An 18,444-nucleotide genomic window follows, 5' to 3' on the forward strand; every position below is an offset into this window, starting at 1 on the left:
TGTATTGATGCCGCATCAATACACATGGCGGGTGCGCGAGCCGGCGGCTCCTGTCCCCCTTCGAAAGCTGGCGTGTCTGTAGGTCTGGCTCTGAAAGAAGCCCCAAAGCCTCATGGCTGAATACGCCAAAACCTTGCCGTCGGTGTGTCATCCTCATATCCTTAGTTTTTGAACTGGTGAAGTTTCAGTAACCGGCGCGGATTTAAGATACATTTAGTTGCATGCTGTATATTAATAACTGAACACCGCGCCGCTAATTAGTTCTAAGTTCTAACGTCATGTTGTAACGTCATATATGAATGATTCATTTATTGGATTTCCGGTGTTGAGAGCAGTAGAAAGTAATATGGAAACCAAATTAGAACTACAGTAGAACATGCTCAATTTTTAACCACAGACTGTTTCACACTACAGTCGGGTTAGGATTGTGTTTCTTATTAAAACTGGCGGATCAATACAGTTGAAGACCTTATCATGCATCATCGAAATGCATTAGAAAGTGGCAATTGTTCCAATATCGAGCACGTGTCTGGCGCGATTACCGGTTAGTGCCGAGAACCTGCCCACGTGCCTAGGTCGTGTCACGGCCCGGGGTGGGCCATATGATCACTCAGTGCGCGCCGACCGAGCCGGCCGGGCCGATCGGAGGGCTGTGCGCAGCCAGCGCCTCTGGTGGCCAGATCGCGCACTGCCCCCGATCAGGCAGCGGTCCGGAGATCGAGGACCTGCTGGTGGGCTGAGTGCGCGGACAGTGGACGGAGTCGCCGGAGACGAGGTAGGTTCAATGACGCGCCGACACTCATCACCGACATCATGGGTCACTTTTTGCCCTTGGTAGCTACGCACCTCGAACAGTGGCAAGCTCTATTTCCGCTCCGAAACATGACGAGTTGCATTTAATTTTGCAAGGGCATTCTTGCACCCATTCATTTATGCCTTCTGCAAGATTTGATGTGCAGACAGATTTATGGAAACGTAGGTAAGAAGCTAATGGACACTCCCCGTGCGACAAATCCAGGCTTACGGTTTTGACCGGAAAATCTGTTAAAAAGCCGCCAGGAGCCAGCGGTGGAATGGGGACATGCTTTGACCGTCTTGTTCTAACATACAAATTGGCAATTATTCATAGTTTAAGAGCAGCAGGTTTCTTCTAAGTGTTTTTCAGCCTCACTCAAGATTGCAACAGGAATTTATAGCTTTTTTATTCATCAATAAAACATTTACGCTCGGAAAGGTCAGCCAGCAAACTTACTTGAAATTAGGGTTCAATTATCCGGCGGCGACTGATTTAAAACAATCGCAACGCTACTGTTAGATCATTCATCCTTCAGTTAACTGATCATGGTTTACACCTCGGAAGTATCAGGCTCACCATTTTGATTTGCAAACACCATTTTATGCTGTTTTCAAAATATCTTCCTATACGTTTATGCTTCACCGCCCGAGGCTGGGCTACATACATAGCTGTTTACTATATTCTATTTTATTTTTATTATTTGCTTGGCTTGTATCCCAAAGCATCATATCATTCGGTACTGAGAATTCAAATTCCAAACGCTCATTATACTAAGGGTTCATTATATTCGTTTATTATACTAAGCGTTCATGGCAATATTTTTTGGCAGCTCTGTCGTGGATATTCCTTTCAATTTGTCTAAGAAATTCAAGTGGATTATTTCCTTAATTGATACTCATTTACCTTTAACTTAAGCCACAACGGGGTCAGAGGTTTTTACCAAATAGGACATGCCTATGTTACTTTCTAAGGATATTTTGGCTAGTGGTAAATATGGAAAATATCTTCCAACCCATAAACTATGAAATTCAACATATTTTCCCCTTTTTGCGAAAGCACCTCGAGGAAAATGGCCTTTGAACCTTTCGCAAGGAAAAAACTGAGAAATAAATTTAGCTTTCCTGACCCCAAACAGAAGCATGCAGCATGCAGTCGTTATAGCTTATTGACCGATGTGTATACTGGATATAGTTTTGTGACAATGCAAAATGAATTATCTGCATATTCTTTGTTCTAATTAATGGTATACCTGCCTTATGCAGTTTTATCTTACTATCTACATAAGAGACAGAGTACACATGCATACGGAAATTGTTTGTTATCACATTTTGTAACAACAAACCGTCAGGAAAGCTTTGCCTTTTTAGAAGAAAAATGTTTAAAGACAAGCTAAAAAATATATAGTTCATTTTTTTAAGTTCTACCGTCACTAAACGTCTCTGTGAACACAGCACGAGATTTGTGAGATGAATTACTTAGAAAACTGGCTAGCGCTCATCTCTTTTCACAGATGATCAGGTTGATCATTTTTTTTTTACTTCCTATCACCGATACATAATGAGTTTAATCTACATTTACAATTCCAAAGTTATACTCGACTTGTCGGGAATTATAAGTGAACTCATCAATCAATCGAACGGTGTTACTCTGTTGGTGTTCAGAGCACATTTTGAAAACATTATTTAGCTCTTCAATACAATGTGCATCAACCAGTTTTCTCAGTCATTTTCTCAGAAAATATCGTGCAGTTGTTTACAGTGAGGGTCGAACTTAAGAAAAACGAGCTAAAGTTACATGCGTTGAACATGTATTTCAACCTTTCAAAAAGAACATATTGCCTGGATTGTGTGTATCCGATAGCTTTAAGACAAAATCAATTAATCCAGCTGCACAAAGTTATTCAGGTACTAACCCTCCTTCTCAATGTTCAGTTTTTTTCATACCAATTATTAAAAATGGCAATCATATCAGACCTCTCACAGCAAGAAAAAATGCTCGAAAATTCAGCTTATCGCTTCCAGTAAGTTCGCTCAATATATACCTAACTATGAAACACAATATGACGTGTTGCTATCTGAGATAATTTTGTATGGTTCAGCAGAACAAATGCGTGACAATAAGTAAGCACAAAACACAGCATCCGTACAAGAAAGGATCCAATACGCACGGCCTCAGCGTAACGTGGTTTCAAGTGAGAGTGACATGGGTTTTGCAGCAGGATATTAAAAGAGCGGTAATGAACATTAGAAGAAGAATCCTTTCCGGACATGAAGTGACACTGTAGGCCATTGAGGGCAAAGCAGAACCAGTCAGGCCGGCCGCTTTCTACAGGTTATATAACCCGGGTCATAGATAATCTTGATCTTGCGCACCGTTTTGGCCCACTGCTATAGTAGACTTGGGCCTTAGCTCTCACTTTAAGGTAACGTGATATTTCGAGTGTTATTCTTGTCTCTTTAATAGCCTGTCAGGCACTCGTGAAATACTATTTATACAGCAGCGAGCTTGCTGTTTCGTGAGTTGACGCCTAAGTCCATTGTAAAATCATCTCGCGCGACAATGGCGCTATAGGAAGTGCAACATTGAGTATCGAGGCACTAAATGGTTTTACGACTTTGTTTATCTATGCAGACAAAGTGTCTTCGAGAAAGAAGTTGAGCAAACAGGGCCAGTCCCGTCAAACATCAGTCAAAAATGATATGAAAATTTATAAGACTGCCAGACATTCACGCCCGGAGTTCAAACCTGGCGACTATGGAAATGCTGATAGGGCAAATCACGTTGGCTACAGACTCATTTGATGTGAATTCATCAGACTTACTAACACTATCCCGTTTTGATGGTGCATTTCGTATGCGACATTTATTGCGTACAGTATCGGTGGAACACCTTCAATTAACGGGGGGGGGGGGGCACTACCGACTTTTGGTCTCATTCTTTCCATGCAACGCCATAGGGCTTATGTTAAAATGCCAAAATCAAAGGGGGGCACGGTGCCCCGGTGCCTTCCCCGTTCCGCCGCCTATGATTGCGTAAGCATCACAGAAACGTTAACTTGCACAATGCAGTCACTGAACGCACATGAACCTCTAAGTCCTGTTCGAGCAATCAGCCGCCGCCAGCTTATGTAACTGACTGCTAACTCTGGATCGCATGAGTCGCCGCTGCACTGATGAGTCGACATAGCCGGCGCAGTGTGCACGCACTCCAACATTTGACCAAATGATCGGTTTGTTCCTATAAGGGAAACACTCGATACATAGGTCACTGAACAGTGGAGAACGGTTGCCAAGAGTCATTCCGATAAGTCATTGACGATAATGGTAGTAAATCTGGCCAGTCATGTCATCAAAGGCTTGCAGAGCGGTGCCGCCTGTCTGAGGGTTACCGGCGCGGCGGCCCGGTGAGGCCAGGGGAGGGGTGGCGGCGCCACGGACGGCTCTGCCGGCCGGCCGACTGGCTCCGCCCCTCCCACTGGCTCCCCCCCCCCCCCTTCACCTGTCCACCGCCCGGCGCAGGGACGGTGAGAGCCCCCGGCGCGCGCGGCGACACCTCCAGCGGCGGCGGCCGGAGCTCAGCCGCTGCCTGTCGGCCCCACAGAGGGCGGATAGGGTGCCGGTGGAATTCCCATGTTGTCAATCGCGAGGTTGCCTCCACACGTTTCAATGAAATGAAAACAGGCGGCGGCGTGGGCGGCAAGCGCTGCGCTAGCTTTGGTAAACGGAGTGTGCTTGCAGCTTCACAAGTTATTTGACAGAACCACTCCCATAGAGCATAAGCTTTTTTACCGAGTTGAGTTACGTAAGATCTGTACCATTTCTCAATTAATGCAATCACTTCCGTAATGGACCCTTGGCTACAATCCAAGCCACTGGCGGATCCAGACTTGCGTTTTGGGGGGGGGCCAACTCCTGCAAGTAACCAAACCTAGGGTACCCCCAAATCCTGTTTTCTCATCGGATTTAGGCCACTTATTTTTTCGTCACAGCCCTGAAACGATATTTTTTTTTAAACTAAAAATAAAAAATAGAAATGGTAGCCCACCCAACCCGAGCCTAAATATTACTTTGAAAACACTTCAAATTGCTTTTGTCGACCAATTAGCCCGCTCCGGGTCGGTGCGTGGCGCAGCCTTCGCGGGCTGGGAGGTGTCGGTTGGACCCCCTGCCGTTCGGCCCCTGATTAAAGGGACTATCCCACCTTTAACATGGGGTTTGAGTTGAGATAGCCAAGTTTGCGGCGAGGTTCAGAAACCACTATCTATCTAGGTTGCAACCCCCGCGGCCTCTTGGTGTTGAAGAAATTCGTTCCCTTCATTTGAAAATGGGCCTTGCACAAGGCCCTATCTTCAACATGGAGCGACCGTTAGTGTGACGTCACCTCGTTTAGTCATTCTGATTTAAATGGGTTTGTTCGTTGAAAAATCGCTTAAAACTTGGTCTGAACTTTGTTGTGGTGCCTACAGAGTAAAAAGAATCAGCTTTATGACAGTAATGTGGCCTGGGGAAGGAGGTAATTTTGGGCTGTGACGTCACATATTTGAAAGTTTGTGTTTGGAATATGGGAAGCCTAAGATGTTTAATGAAAAATAAATGCCAGAACCGTGTTCCTGGTCATCCAATCTATAAGGTCGGGCACAATTTAACTGGTTTAACAACATTTTAGAAGGTGGGATAGTCCCTTTAAGCTAGAGCTCGCGGAAAAAAAAACAGGCGTGTTGCCCGTGAGTGACGAGACGAAGCCGATGATACCCGATTTTAAGGTCCTTGGTCATTGGTTGACCTTCCAGGGCGGTGTTTCACGGTCGTGCTGACAGCCGCTGACAGCGCATTCCGCGAGCTAAGGTCAGCCTTCGGTAGTGTTGTGGGTATAGGCTTGTTGATGTCTCCATTGAAACCAAAAGTGCCATCAGCGCTGGCAGCGGCTGGCAGCGTGCCGTGAAACACCGCCCAGGTCAGGTCACAGACCCAAAAGACGGGAAAATCAGGACCTGTCAGAACCTCCTAAAGTAAGGCTGTAATACGTTTTTTTTTTGTGCTGATCACAAATTTCATGTTAGTCAGTGGCGGCGGAAGGTATTCTAGGATAGGGGTGCAAACGATATTGAAGCGCCCCTTCCCGCTGGGCGCCCCTTACCATATACACGGTTGTAGTAACACAAACAGTGAAGAGACTATTTCTTAATGAAACATCATTCGGCGCTAAAAAAAAAAAAAAAAAAAACACTCATTTAAATTGCGTTTAAGTTGCATCCGTCCTCCCGGCAAGTTGGTTAGAGCTGCGAAATTTCGATCGTTAGAACCCGGTTTCTAATCGCTCCGACGCGACGCAATGATACCCGAGACTCTATGCCGAGACTAACCCCGCGTTCGATGTCTCTCGGACGGCGAAGATTCTACGCCGTCCGGCCAATCACGTTTCATAACCGCAGCCGAGCCCCCGCTGACCTTGGACGTTATTGGCCGGACGGCAAAGAATCTTTGCCGTCCGGGAGACATCGAACGCCGCCTAAGAGACTTCTAGTTACTGCTAACGTGAAGTGAATAGGCTGAGGTTTATGGTGGGAGTAGCAGGTTTGTGACGCCCCAGTGAAATAAATGCCGCCTTTCAACACCGATAGGAGCCCGAAATGAATGAATACAGGCAATCAACGCTGGTAGGTGTCCCAGCGAAATGAATGCATCTATTACCACCCAGAGGTGCCCCCATTTCAAACTAATACGACGGCGACGCCTCCACACCGATAGGGGCCCATCCCAGGGGAACGGAATAAATGCCGCCCCCTCATTGCCGGGCGCCACAGGAGAATGAATGTTATACATCAACACCAATATGCCACCCAGTGAAATGAATTATGAATGTCGCCTTTCGACGCCGGTAGGTGCCCCAGACACCAGTGGATTTACTGCCGCCTTACAACACCGATAGGCACCTCAGTGAAGCGAATGCCGGCCTATACCACCGATAAGCGCCCCGGATGAATAAATACCACCCGTCAACGCCGATAGGCGCCTCAGTGAAATTAATGCCGCCCCGATCTCCGATAGGCGCCCCAGGTGATACATGTCGCCCATCAACACCAACGGGCGCCCCATTGAAATGAATACCGCCCTTCAACACTGGCAGACGCCCCAGTGGAATAAATGCCGCCCCACAATGCCGATGGCCGTCCCTGCACTGGAAAATCAGTTTCGCCCCTATACAGGCGCCCATAGAAGTTTGCAGAGTGCTATTCCTGGTCATAATCATCTCCCCAGTAAAAAAAAAAAAAACGCAAAATACGCCCTAGCACTAGGGGTGTAACCGCCCATACGGACAGTGCAATTTTACAGGCCCCAATCTCGGACCTCCCTTAACATTCATATGTTGTAAACGGCAAACCGCCCCCGATAAATGTTACACAAACTAATTTCCTCTCGCATATCGGCCATCAGGCGCCCCTTTTTGTCGCATGGAGCCTGCAACGCGATAAGCCCTCATATGTTCGTGTTGGCGTTCGGAGGCTATCGCCTTCAAAGACGTCTCCATACATGTTTCTTTTTCGTCCCACACACAGGCGCCCCTCTTTCGCATGCAGGCGCCCCTCTTCCGCATGGCGCGCTTCTCGAGTGGCTGCGCCCTCCTAGCCTTTATCGCCTGGCAAGATTATATTCGACAGGGTCGGCAGCATCTGCCTTTGTTTCAGATAAGGATGCCCTCCACTCTTCAGCATATCAAAAGATACTTTTCCCACGTCATTGCCACCCTCTTCGTGTCACAAGTGCCTTTATCAGTTGCGGTGTCGCACTGCTCAGCTTTATGGCTGCCGCACCTCTTAACTTCCTGCCTCCTCTACAGATTTTCGAGGCGCCCCTTTCCATAGCTTTAGGGTGCAGCTGCCCCCCTTGCCCCCCTGCTTCCGCCGCCACTGATGTTAGTTTGGATCATAGATAATGTCTTCATGCGTTTAGACCATGTCGGGGCAGGTCAGGTCAGATCAACCAGTAGGAGTACTTATGGGCGTCCGCTGACTCCGTATAGCAGGTGTCCACTACCACTGGCAGCTACGTAACATGATACGAAGGCATCAAAACTACTTCGTAAATGTTCAAATGGTTGCAAAATGCTAAATTCAAAATCAGCTAAACGAAACTATCCTAGAAACATGTTAAACACGGAAAAGTGCACCGAGGTCATCAAAGGTCAATGACCTGACTTGACCGTAAGGTGACATTGGCATCCGCCCTAATGCGTGGGAGCAACATCATATCACATGTTTGAGCGTTTTAAACCACGAAAAGACTATAAAAGCGCGGATAATGTGAGCCGACATACGCCGAATCGCTATTCCGGCCAAACATGGCCTCCAACATGACCAAACAGTCTCGAGAAATAGGCCACAAGTCAAAGTTCACTTGGGTCAGGGTCATGAAATTTTCAGACTTTGTCACCATGAGGGTACTAAAGTTTCGTCGCGATCGGCTTCATGATACCTTACACGATAACTTCACACGTCGATCGAGAGTTAAAGGGATTATCCCACCTTTAACATGGGGTTTGAGTTGAGATAGCCAAGTTTGCGGCGAGGTTCAGAAACCACTATCTATCTAGGTTGCAACCCCGCGGCCTCTTGGTGTTGAAGAAATTCGTTCCCTTCATTTGAAAATGGGCCTTGTACAAGGCCCTATCTTCAACATGGAGCGACCGTTAGTGTGACGTCACCTCGTTTAGTCATTCTGATTTAAATGGGTTTGTTCGTTGACAAATCGCTTAAAACCTGGTCTGAACTTTGTTGTGGTGCCTACAGAGTAAAAAGAATCAGCTTTATGACAGTAATGTGGCCTGGGGAAGGAGGTAATTTTGGGCTGTGACGTCACATATTTGAAAGTTTGTGTTTGGAATATGGGAAGCTTAAGATGTTTAATGAAAAATAAATGCCAGAACCGTGTTCCTGGTCATCCAATCTATAAAGTCGGGCACAATTTAACTGGTTTTAACAACATTTTAGAAGGTGGGATAGTCCCTTTAAAGCATGGATGAAGGAGAACCAGGGGATGAAGGTTCTTTCATCCATGGTTAAAGTGTGCAATAAGAACTTCTTGGGTGAAGACAAGACCAACACTTTTATCAAGCTCACAGATTTTTAATGATACGGTATTTTCTCTCTACCTACTACGCCCTTCTCACATTCATTTTTCTTAAGTGTTTTTGGGGACAAAAAATATATGTTGTTCCCCTTTCAGGCTTGGGGGCATGACCCCGTGGCCCCCCTGGATCCGCTAGGCCGAAACTAACTAGGTCGTTTTCAAACGGTCTGATATTTCAGGTCATAGTTTGCAAACGGCCGGTGTTTTCAGGTAGTTTCATATGGCCTGACTGGGCCAGGCCGTTTGCAAACGGACCGAATTTTCGTACGGCCTGTAACATATATTCAGATTTCGACATCTGTCGTAGCATCAAATGCTGATGTGGCGCACTCAAAAGCCGGAATTGGTCCTTGGATGCCGTAAGGACCCTTTTAAGAAATAAGTGACCCGACTGACCCTTAGAGATTGGCCTGAGCTGTGACCGAAATAAGTCTTTTACCGTTTCGCAGGAAGGGACAAAAAGGTCCCTCATATGCTTCTTGTACAATTACGAAACAAAACAAGTTTTTTTTTCAACGAAAACTCAGTGAGTTTTCCTAAAAAATTTATTGCGCATATTCCGTGAATGAAAAGTTGCCGGGTCATGTCAGGTCAGGCTGCCACAGCAAGTTTGTTAACTTGACAGCTCAATCGATATTTATGCAATAAGACCTTCTCGGGTGACGATAAGACATGACGACACTTTATGAAAGAAGCTAGTAAACCCGGTAGTTTCTCCATAGGCGCGGGAACCGGGGGGAGGGGGCAGTGGTGGCAGCTTGCCCCCCCCCCCCCCAACTCTGGGGCCGTGCGGGCGGTGCCCCCACAACTTTCAGACAGAATACCGCTCCTTTTTGCAAATGTTTTCTTTTTTTTGAAAAAGCCAAGGGATGAAAAATAAGTGGCCTAAAACCGGCGAGAAAACTATATTTGGGGGATCCTAGGTTGATCTCTATCATGGTGTGACCTCCCCCCCCCCCCCGTCTAAAAGTAGTTCCCGCGCCCCTGGGTTTCTCTACGCTATTGAATCACGCTGCTGATTCTAGTAAGTATCTACTACACAACCTTCTCACATTAATTTTTCTTCGAGCGTTTTGGGGGGCCAAAAGATATGTTGGCCCCCTCTTTTAGGCTTTTTGGGCCCATGGCCCCGGTGGCCCCCTTGAATCCGCCAGTGGGGGCGGTGCCCCCACAACTTTAAAACGGAATACCGTCCTTTTTTGCAACTGTTTCTTTTTTTTTTGTTGAAAAAGCCAAGGGATGAAAAATAAGTGGCCTAAAACCGGTGAGAAAACTAGATTTGGGGGGACCCTAGGTTGATCTCTATTATGGTGTGCTCCCCCAGTCTGAAAGTAGTTCCCGCGCCCCTGACTTTCTCTACGCTATTGAATCACGCTGCTGATTCTAGTAGGTATCTACTACGCAACCTTCTCACATTAATTTTTCTCCAAGCGTTTTGGGGGGGCCAAAAGATATGTTGGCCCCCCTTTCAGGCTTTTGGGGGGGGGCCATGGCCCCGGTGGCCCCCCCCTGGATCCGCCAGTGATCCAAGCACTAAGTTCTGCAAGTTTTAAGTCATCGGATCCATTGTTCTCCACAACACCCGGCCTTATCTCGAGCTGCATCCGTCAATGAGTCGAACAGAATTATATAATGAAACTTCGGTGAGTGTCTCGAATGAGCAGCTTTATTGAAGAACACACCTGCTATCATAACGCCTAAAGCTCATCACGTGCACTCATCAGACGGTCTTCACATGCGCGATTGGATTTTATGGCAACATTTCTGACACGATATTGCAAACTTTATGCCTCCTTGTTTGTCATTAGGCTTTGCTGCAGCATATGAAAAAGCTTACATCGCTGCCTGTTTGCTGCCAGCGTGTGTTGTTAGTGTACTGTTAACGCCAGACCCCTTGAGACCCTAATTTTTCGCGATTACTTTTAAATGCGTGAAGGAATTTCAACCAAGCTCAGGACATGGCCGTTTCAAGACAGGCCGAAACTTTTACAATTTAGATATTTTATCGCCATTTCAATATTTCAGGCACTTGTCATTGACTCGTAATGTTAAATTTCGAGCAAGATTTTCATCCGGTGTGTAGAGGCTATCACCAGTCAGCCTGTGATACGTTATGACGTCACAGCTAAGCCCCGCCTCTGTGGTCTTGGCCTGCGGCGGTTTCGGGCCGACGCGCGGTCACTCTCGCTGTGGCGGGGAGCGGGGACGGGCGACGGTCGAGCGGTGCCGAAAGCCGGCGGAGTTGTGCGTAGCGTCTTGGCTGACAGTGCCCAGAGAGCGACATGATGACTAAGGAGTCATAAATGCTCAATGCGCATTGCTTCTACAATGCTGATATGTTCGCTGATATATTTTTTCTTTTTTATAAGCTGCAAATGACGGGCAGATGGCATATAACTGACATAAGGTTAGGAAATATTCACCTGTATTTAAAGCCTATGGCGTTGCAGATAATGCGATAATGGGATGTCGGATGTCACCAAGTAGCTGCCGATTTGTACATCGCTATGCAACCATCGAACAACGCAATAATAAGTTAATTGCCTGAGCTTCACATCATACGGCTCGCTCGTATTTCAAACAGATACCCTACATCGAAAATCGTATTTGTTAGGAATCGTTAACGTTTGTTCGAAGCACGACTGAGTAGTAGGTTGAGGAGTGATGGTCCTCTTGGTCCTATATACAAGAGTCAACAAGAGCCTAACATTTACTTGACCGTCTGCTGCAATTGACTCATAGTGAAGCGTCAGCGAAATTCATAGTCCTTCACAGATGGCAGGGGTGTCGTTTGTACAGAGGTCGCTGATGGGCACGGGTCAATGCCGCAGTCGTGGGCGGAGCCTAATGTCATATGACGTAGAAAGCCTCTATCCAGGATGGAAAAACAGTTAACATTACGAGTCAATGACAAGTGCCTGAAATATTGAAATGGCGATAAAATATCTAAATTGTAAAAGTTTCGGCCTGTCTTGAAACGGCCATGTCCTGAGCTTGGTTGAAATTCCTTCACGCATTTAAAAGTAATCGCGAAAAATTAGGGTCTCAAGGGGTCTGGCGTTAACAGTAGGTCACGTTAGCCTTCGCCCGAGTGGGGGTTTTTGGCCACACCTTCCAGTTTTTTGCGTGTGTAAAGAAAACCGCGGCGAGCAGCGCCGCGAAACTTGGTATAGCATATGATACATCAATTTCGCATCGTTTGTCAAATTAATTTTTGACCCCAGGTCACATGAGGTCAGGTCACCACTACCAGAAAGTTAAGTGGCCATGCCTAAAAAAAGTTGTGTGATTCATTCATTCATACAGCTTACAACCCAGAAGTTTGAAACTTGGGCTATTGCATGAGGAAATCAGTACCAACAATTTGTATATCTCCGAATTTTGATATCGGTGACCTAAGGTCAGGTAAAATGACCTGTATAATTCTGAACGATCTTATAGCGAACTATCTATTGCTTTTTCACCGCGTCCTTTTAGCTTGCTTACTTTCCGTGATAGCATGGTGCGGCCTAAAAGCCCCCCCCCCCGACCCACCCCCACTACGGCGAAGTTGACTGAGAGGTCCACCTGGGCGCGGATTAGGTGCGCGGTACTACCAATCGTGGAACAAAACATTCAGCATGTGTGTTAACACACGTTTGTGCATTCATTGTGCACGCATAGCAGGATTTTTTTTTAGTCACCAGCATGTGTATTCAAACAGTCTGCACAGCGTTACGCATTGCGTTTTTTTTTCTTCCTCAAATTGAAGTAAGATAATTATCCTACACACACACCAGAAATTAGACGGATCAAATTGCTGATGAATTGACCGTGGGCACTGGGCAGGTTGGTGCCACCGTTGCAAGCAGCGGCTCGTTTTGGAAAGTCGCCGCATGAGCATAGCCACGAGATTATAAGAAACGAACTTTGGTACTTAACTTTGAAAACAGAGTTTTTAGGATCTTGCACTTCAAAAAATACGCTCTCTGTTTTTTTATTAATGTATCGATTCTGCTCTCATTGAATTAATTCATTCATTGTCATTTAATCACATTATTTAATGTCGTCTCGTCTTTTCGTACTCACATCATGCACCATTTCCTTTTATTATTTCACTTAAATGGTTTTCAGTGATATAAATGTATATCGTCATTCACTGCTTCGCCTAACATTTTCGGCCTTGCGGTTTATCGTTTTACCGTAACACTTATATTTGTACTTGCATTTACGTATTTTCGTCAGCTGACAGTCCACAACAGGGTGGCTATTACACGTTAATAGTCAGTGAATAAAACGGTTGCAGGAAAGTCAATATGGTTACACAATACACAATACACAAGTAAACGGCAAAACACAACAATCAGTTACCGCAACAACACACACCACCAACAAACACACACATATACTCCAAATAAAATAAACGTTTCGCCGCCTGTTAAAAAGGTGCACTAGCTCGAATCGTGTCATGCCAGTTGCCACACAGGCATTTCTTAGAAGCGAGGCTGCTCGGTATGCAAACCCTCGCTGCCGCCCGCCGCAGTGCTGTTCTTGTCGCTGGCAGGCGCAGGTTACGCTCCTGCCTGCTGGAGTGATTACACTGCCTTGAATGGAGGACACTAACATGCAGCGAGCTCCTCAGGCTCGCCCAGGGCACGCACTCTCCGTGCCGAAACTGCAGTCTGCACGTCACACTTTGGCGCAGTGTGTGCACGTCGAGGTCGCTCCGCACGAGACACATGGGCTTACCTGCAGGTATACCGGCTCTATGGTGACAATATTCATGACTTTCAATAGCCCTTAGCCGTAAGCCGCGGGGCCGATCCCGTACACAGACAGATCATCTCATGCGCGATACGACCGGGCCCGAGGGACTTTGTGTCAAAATTGTTGCACTGTACTGTGACTGTACAATTGCTTGTGATAGGGTGAGTTTAAAAGCGATGTTGTGCGATGCCAAATTTTCGCGATATCTGGGAAATAAAAGCCTGACAAAGTTGTAAAACGGCCCATCAACGCAACCGGACGGGTTCAGGGTCGCGAATCGCGCTTTTTCCGCAATCTTAAGTGTTAAAAGACCACAATTAGGTTACACCATAACTCATCTTCTGCGTCTAATCAGCTGCAATGGTGAGGGCGACTTGCGTCGTTCCAGCTACCGCGCGGCCGGTAATGAGCGTGATATAACGGACGATATCGCGGCCGGGAGATGGTGGACCCTTTGCCAGGAACACAATGGATGGCAGGGCCGGTGAGGCGCCGCTGTCGAGATCTAAGCGCCCGCGCCGCCCGCGGCCGGCAGTTCCAGGCCAGTACGTCTCTACCAGGCGCGTCTGGGGCCGGTCAGAGCCCTGAGGCAGGAGCCCGCGGACGGTGTGACGTCAGTGCCCGCGGCGCCCAAGCAGGTTCACCAGTCTCATCAACTTGCAACTGCACATAGTAGCCAACTAATGGCACTAAAGCCAGGTCCCAGCAGAAATGGCCAGAGAGGAGCCTGATGAAACCAGCCGGTCGCACGAGGCGTCCAGGGTCGCCGGTGACTTGCATGCGCTAAATCACCTGCTCACGCCGGTTACTATGCACTATTGCACCATGCAGCGTACGGTGACAGGCGTGCACGTTTCATTAGTTTTTCTACGTTTAAGCATCTGCGATTTATGCTTTAGGCTGCATGCTCATAGTGACATCTCGCCTAGCAGGAAGCAAAAAAAAAAGTTTCTCAGCGTAAACAACGAATATAGATGCAGAAAAAAGCAGGGGACAAGCACAATACAATGCAAATTCAAAATGGAGAGCGATCGCCATTGGCCACGCTTTAACACTTTTGCAGGCAACTGAACTTATCTGTTGCTCTAGGACACGTATTTAAGTAGGGCACGTAACAGCAAAGCCCCACCTATTCACGCCGGAGTTTGCAACAAAATGGATGTATGTCCTGTGATCTAGTCCTGAAACGTGCATATTCTAATAAAAACAGCGAAACAGCCCGGCCCAAGTCACGCATGAAAAAAAAGGAAACCGCCAACCTATGTAGCTGACTTTTCTCTGATTCCAGTGACCCGGGAGTCGGCACGTCGACTCAGAATGGTGCGTCGCGATGACGGTGAACAGAGCGTGTCGCTGCTGGGCGGCCGCCGGTCACCGAGGGAGTACAGCGAGCACCAGGTCCGTCCGTCCGTCCGTCTGTCCGTCCGTCCGTCCGTCCGTCTGTCCGTCCGTCCGTCCGTCTGTGCGTCCGTCCGTCCGTCCGTCTGTGCGCCTGTCCGTCCGTACGTCTGTCCGTCCGCCCGTCCGTCTGTCCGTCTGACGTCTGTCCGTCTGTCCATCTGTCCGTCCATATTTGTTTCCTTGTTCGTCTGCTGATTATCTTAGCCATCCCCATTCCTTATTGCTTATTAGGATCAGTTAACCCGCGCCCTGCTGGGGGTCCTGGATTTCCACGCCCTGCTGGGGGGGGGGTTTGAACACCCCCCCTTGTAACTCGGCTCCTGGGCCACGTAGCGATACGCGGAAGGCGGCGTTCGAAAGAGCGTCAAAAATAATGACGAAATCACTTCGGTCAATTTTTTGATCAGGTCAAAGGTCAGGTCACCAGAGGTCATTGAAGGCAAAATTTCGCCGATTTCCAGGTCGAATGTCGAAAATTTCCAAGAAGCCAACGCATAACTCGGGAACCAATAGAGCTACAGCGCCGCGGAAAAGCGCATTTGATAGCCCTATTAACGCCCTTTCTGAGTAATTCTCTCAGATTTGACCTAACGTCAACGGTTTTGCCTGCAGGGGGCAAAAACTGCAAAAATAGCCGATTTTTTCGAAAACAGTTTTTCTGCAATAACGTTTGACCCAAGCCTTGTACGAGCTTACTTTTACCGGCATCGTGTTCCTCTCGTCAAGACGCATCGAATGAACTATGACTTGACCTTGAAAGGTCAACTTGAAAATTTGACCTCAGGTCAAGGTCATGACCTGACCGGAAAGGGTCATGTTGCATATCAGTCGATCCGTATCGTCGAGCTGAACACATCTAAGGCGTTTTCAGCGCTCTAGCATGCCTCTATCAAAAGTTATTTGCGAAAAATTGTTAGATACCATTCGTGACCTAAGATGACCTCAGGGCATAAACAAGGGTCCGGACACCATTTTCAAGTTCAGTGTGTCTAAACCACTTGTAATTCGGTGTTTGGGAGTGTTTAAATGTCTTTCATCCAAAGGAGGCGCATTTCAATTTTCTCCCATTGACTTATAATGGGGAGGTCGCAAAATTGACCTGACCTTAGGTCATCGATATCAAAATTCTGAGATATACATTTTGTACATGCTATTGCTCTTAGCAATCGCTGAAAGTTTCAAAGCGATCGGTCACTCGGTGTAGCTATGACAGACATTGAAAGTTTTTATGAGGTGAGGTCACTTCAAGTGACCTGGTGACCTGACCTTGAATGACCTTGGTCTGAAATTTTCACAACATGTGTAGAATTGATGTATGATAAGGTGTACCAAAAACGGCGGCGCTCCGCGCCGCCGTTTTTGAGATATTCGCGAAAAACCACAAGGGGGGGTGTTCAAACACCCCCCCAGCAGGGCGCGGGTTAAAGGGACTATCCCACCTCCTAAAATGTTGTTAAAACCAGTTAAATTGTGCCCGACTTTATAGATTGGATGACCAGGAACACGGTTCTGGCATTTATTTTTCATTAAACATCTTAGGCTTCCCATATTCCAAACACAAACTTTCAAATATGTGACGTCACAGCCCAAAATTACCTCCTTCCCCAGGCCACATTACTGTCATAAAGCTGATTCTTTTTACTCTGTAGGCACCACAACAAAGTTCAGACCAAGTTTTAAGCGATTTTTCAACGAACAAACCCATTTAAATCAAAATGACTAAACGAGGTGACGTCACACTAACGGTCGCTCCATGTTGAAGATAGGGCCTTGTACAAGGCCCATTTTCAAATGAAGGGAACGAATTTCTTCAACACCAAGAGGCCGCGGGGGTTGCAACCTAGATAGATAGTGGTTTCTGAACCTCGCCGCAAACTTGGCTATCTCAACTCAAACCCCATGTTAAAGGTGGGATAGTCCCTTTAAGGTTGCTTAGTCCACTCAATAAAAGAGATGTTGAAATCAGGACTGAACTACAATATAAAATTCACTTCTTTTAATCAGTCTCCTTCGATGATAAGAGTGCAGTTATAAAAAACATCGTAATTTGTGGCACAAAAAGGCTCGTTTGGCAGCGAGATCTGTGAACGCCTTCACACGCCTGTCGCGTGTCGGACCAGCGCGCTCTCGCTGTCCACTGTCCAGTGTCCACGTTCGTATCTATCTGAGCTGGTCGCTGTCTCCCTCTCCCTCGTTCCAAGCGATAGCCAGTAGTGGTTGGACTGATCAGTCTCGGCGAGCGGCCGTAGGTATTCTAACGAGCGCGCCGCGCGCCGGGTGATGGTCCCGGCGTGTCTGAGCGGCGACCCTCAGTGAACCCTCCCCCGACCTGATCTCGGCGGGCGTGTGACGAACGGGCGCCGCCGTCTGCCGCAGCGTCTGCTGGAGACGGAGCTGAGCCGCGAGTCGGCCGGCTACGGCGCCGTGAAGCCACTGTCGCCACTGCCCACCGGCGGCGTCACGCTCACATGGCACGATGTAAACGTCTACGTGCCCGACAAGAAGAACAGCAGCGTCTTCAGCAGCTGCCAGTCGGAGGCGCCCAAACTGAAACGGGTGCTCAACAATGGTGAGTACGGGCGTGCTCTGCCACACCTCTGCTTGAAAACGCTTCTGATATTCAACTTTGTGTACTGTCCATGAAACTAAAATCCTCTATCTACATGCCTACCTGTGATTCAGTTAGCTCTTGTAAATGTTGACTTAAGCCCGAACCTCATATCAACCTACTTTCTGTTCGCATTTATCCTCCGTGCAGTATATTGTTCTACGTTACCCCGGTCGTGACCTCCGCCCTGTGTGCCTTGCGGCAGTGTACGGCGCCGTGCTGGCCGGTAACCTGGTGGCCGTCATGGGATCCAGGTGAGTCCGATAGCGAGCCGCGCCCTGCGGTCTCGGCTGGCCCGGCCCGCGCCGGCCGGACGCCGGGCTGGGTGGGACCCCCGCCGGGGTGTGGGTCAGCTGTAGCCGGCGTGCGGTCCGGACTTCCCGCACACAGATCGAATATCGGTGGGGACGGGACCCTGATATCGGTCACGCGCTGCGCTTCCTTCCCGGCCCCGCCGGAGGGAGGGTCTGAACATCATGGCAAGGTTTATAGAGATAGTATATCAATGGAACAACCAGTTCGTGACAGGAGAAAGACGTTTAAAAATGAATCCACGAGTCAAGTGCTGATTCCCACACGTCAAGTAGGCTCCGTTCTGAGGCCCGATAATAAATAGTTTGATTGTGTTGAAATGTGATTGATTGATGGGCATACAGGCGATCAATTTCCATATGTCAAACTAGGGTATCACTGCACTGCACTGCGCACGTGCATAACCTGTTAATATGTCAGCAACGGCTGGACTGCAATCACGCTAACGCGTGGCA

At 47.7% G+C, this 18,444-nt stretch overlaps 1 protein-coding gene across 1 annotated transcript; it reads left to right on the forward strand.

Moving 5' to 3' along the window:
• Positions 1-606: 606 nt before the first annotated feature.
• On the forward strand, positions 607-17,931 carry LOC122377210 (the record flags this gene model as incomplete). The annotated part of the gene is made up of 4 exons (XM_043357168.1): positions 607-775; positions 14,957-15,066; positions 17,446-17,638; positions 17,883-17,931. Coding segments are annotated over exons 2-4 (323 nt in total), but the record flags the coding sequence as incomplete, so codon positions are not given.
• Positions 17,932-18,444: the final 513 nt, after the last annotated feature.

The sequence above is a fragment of the Amphibalanus amphitrite genome, unplaced genomic scaffold, assembly GCF_019059575.1.
Source record: "Amphibalanus amphitrite isolate SeventyFive unplaced genomic scaffold, NRLGWU_Aamphi_draft 002628F_arrow, whole genome shotgun sequence".
NCBI lineage: Eukaryota > Metazoa > Arthropoda > Thecostraca > Balanomorpha > Balanidae > Amphibalanus > Amphibalanus amphitrite.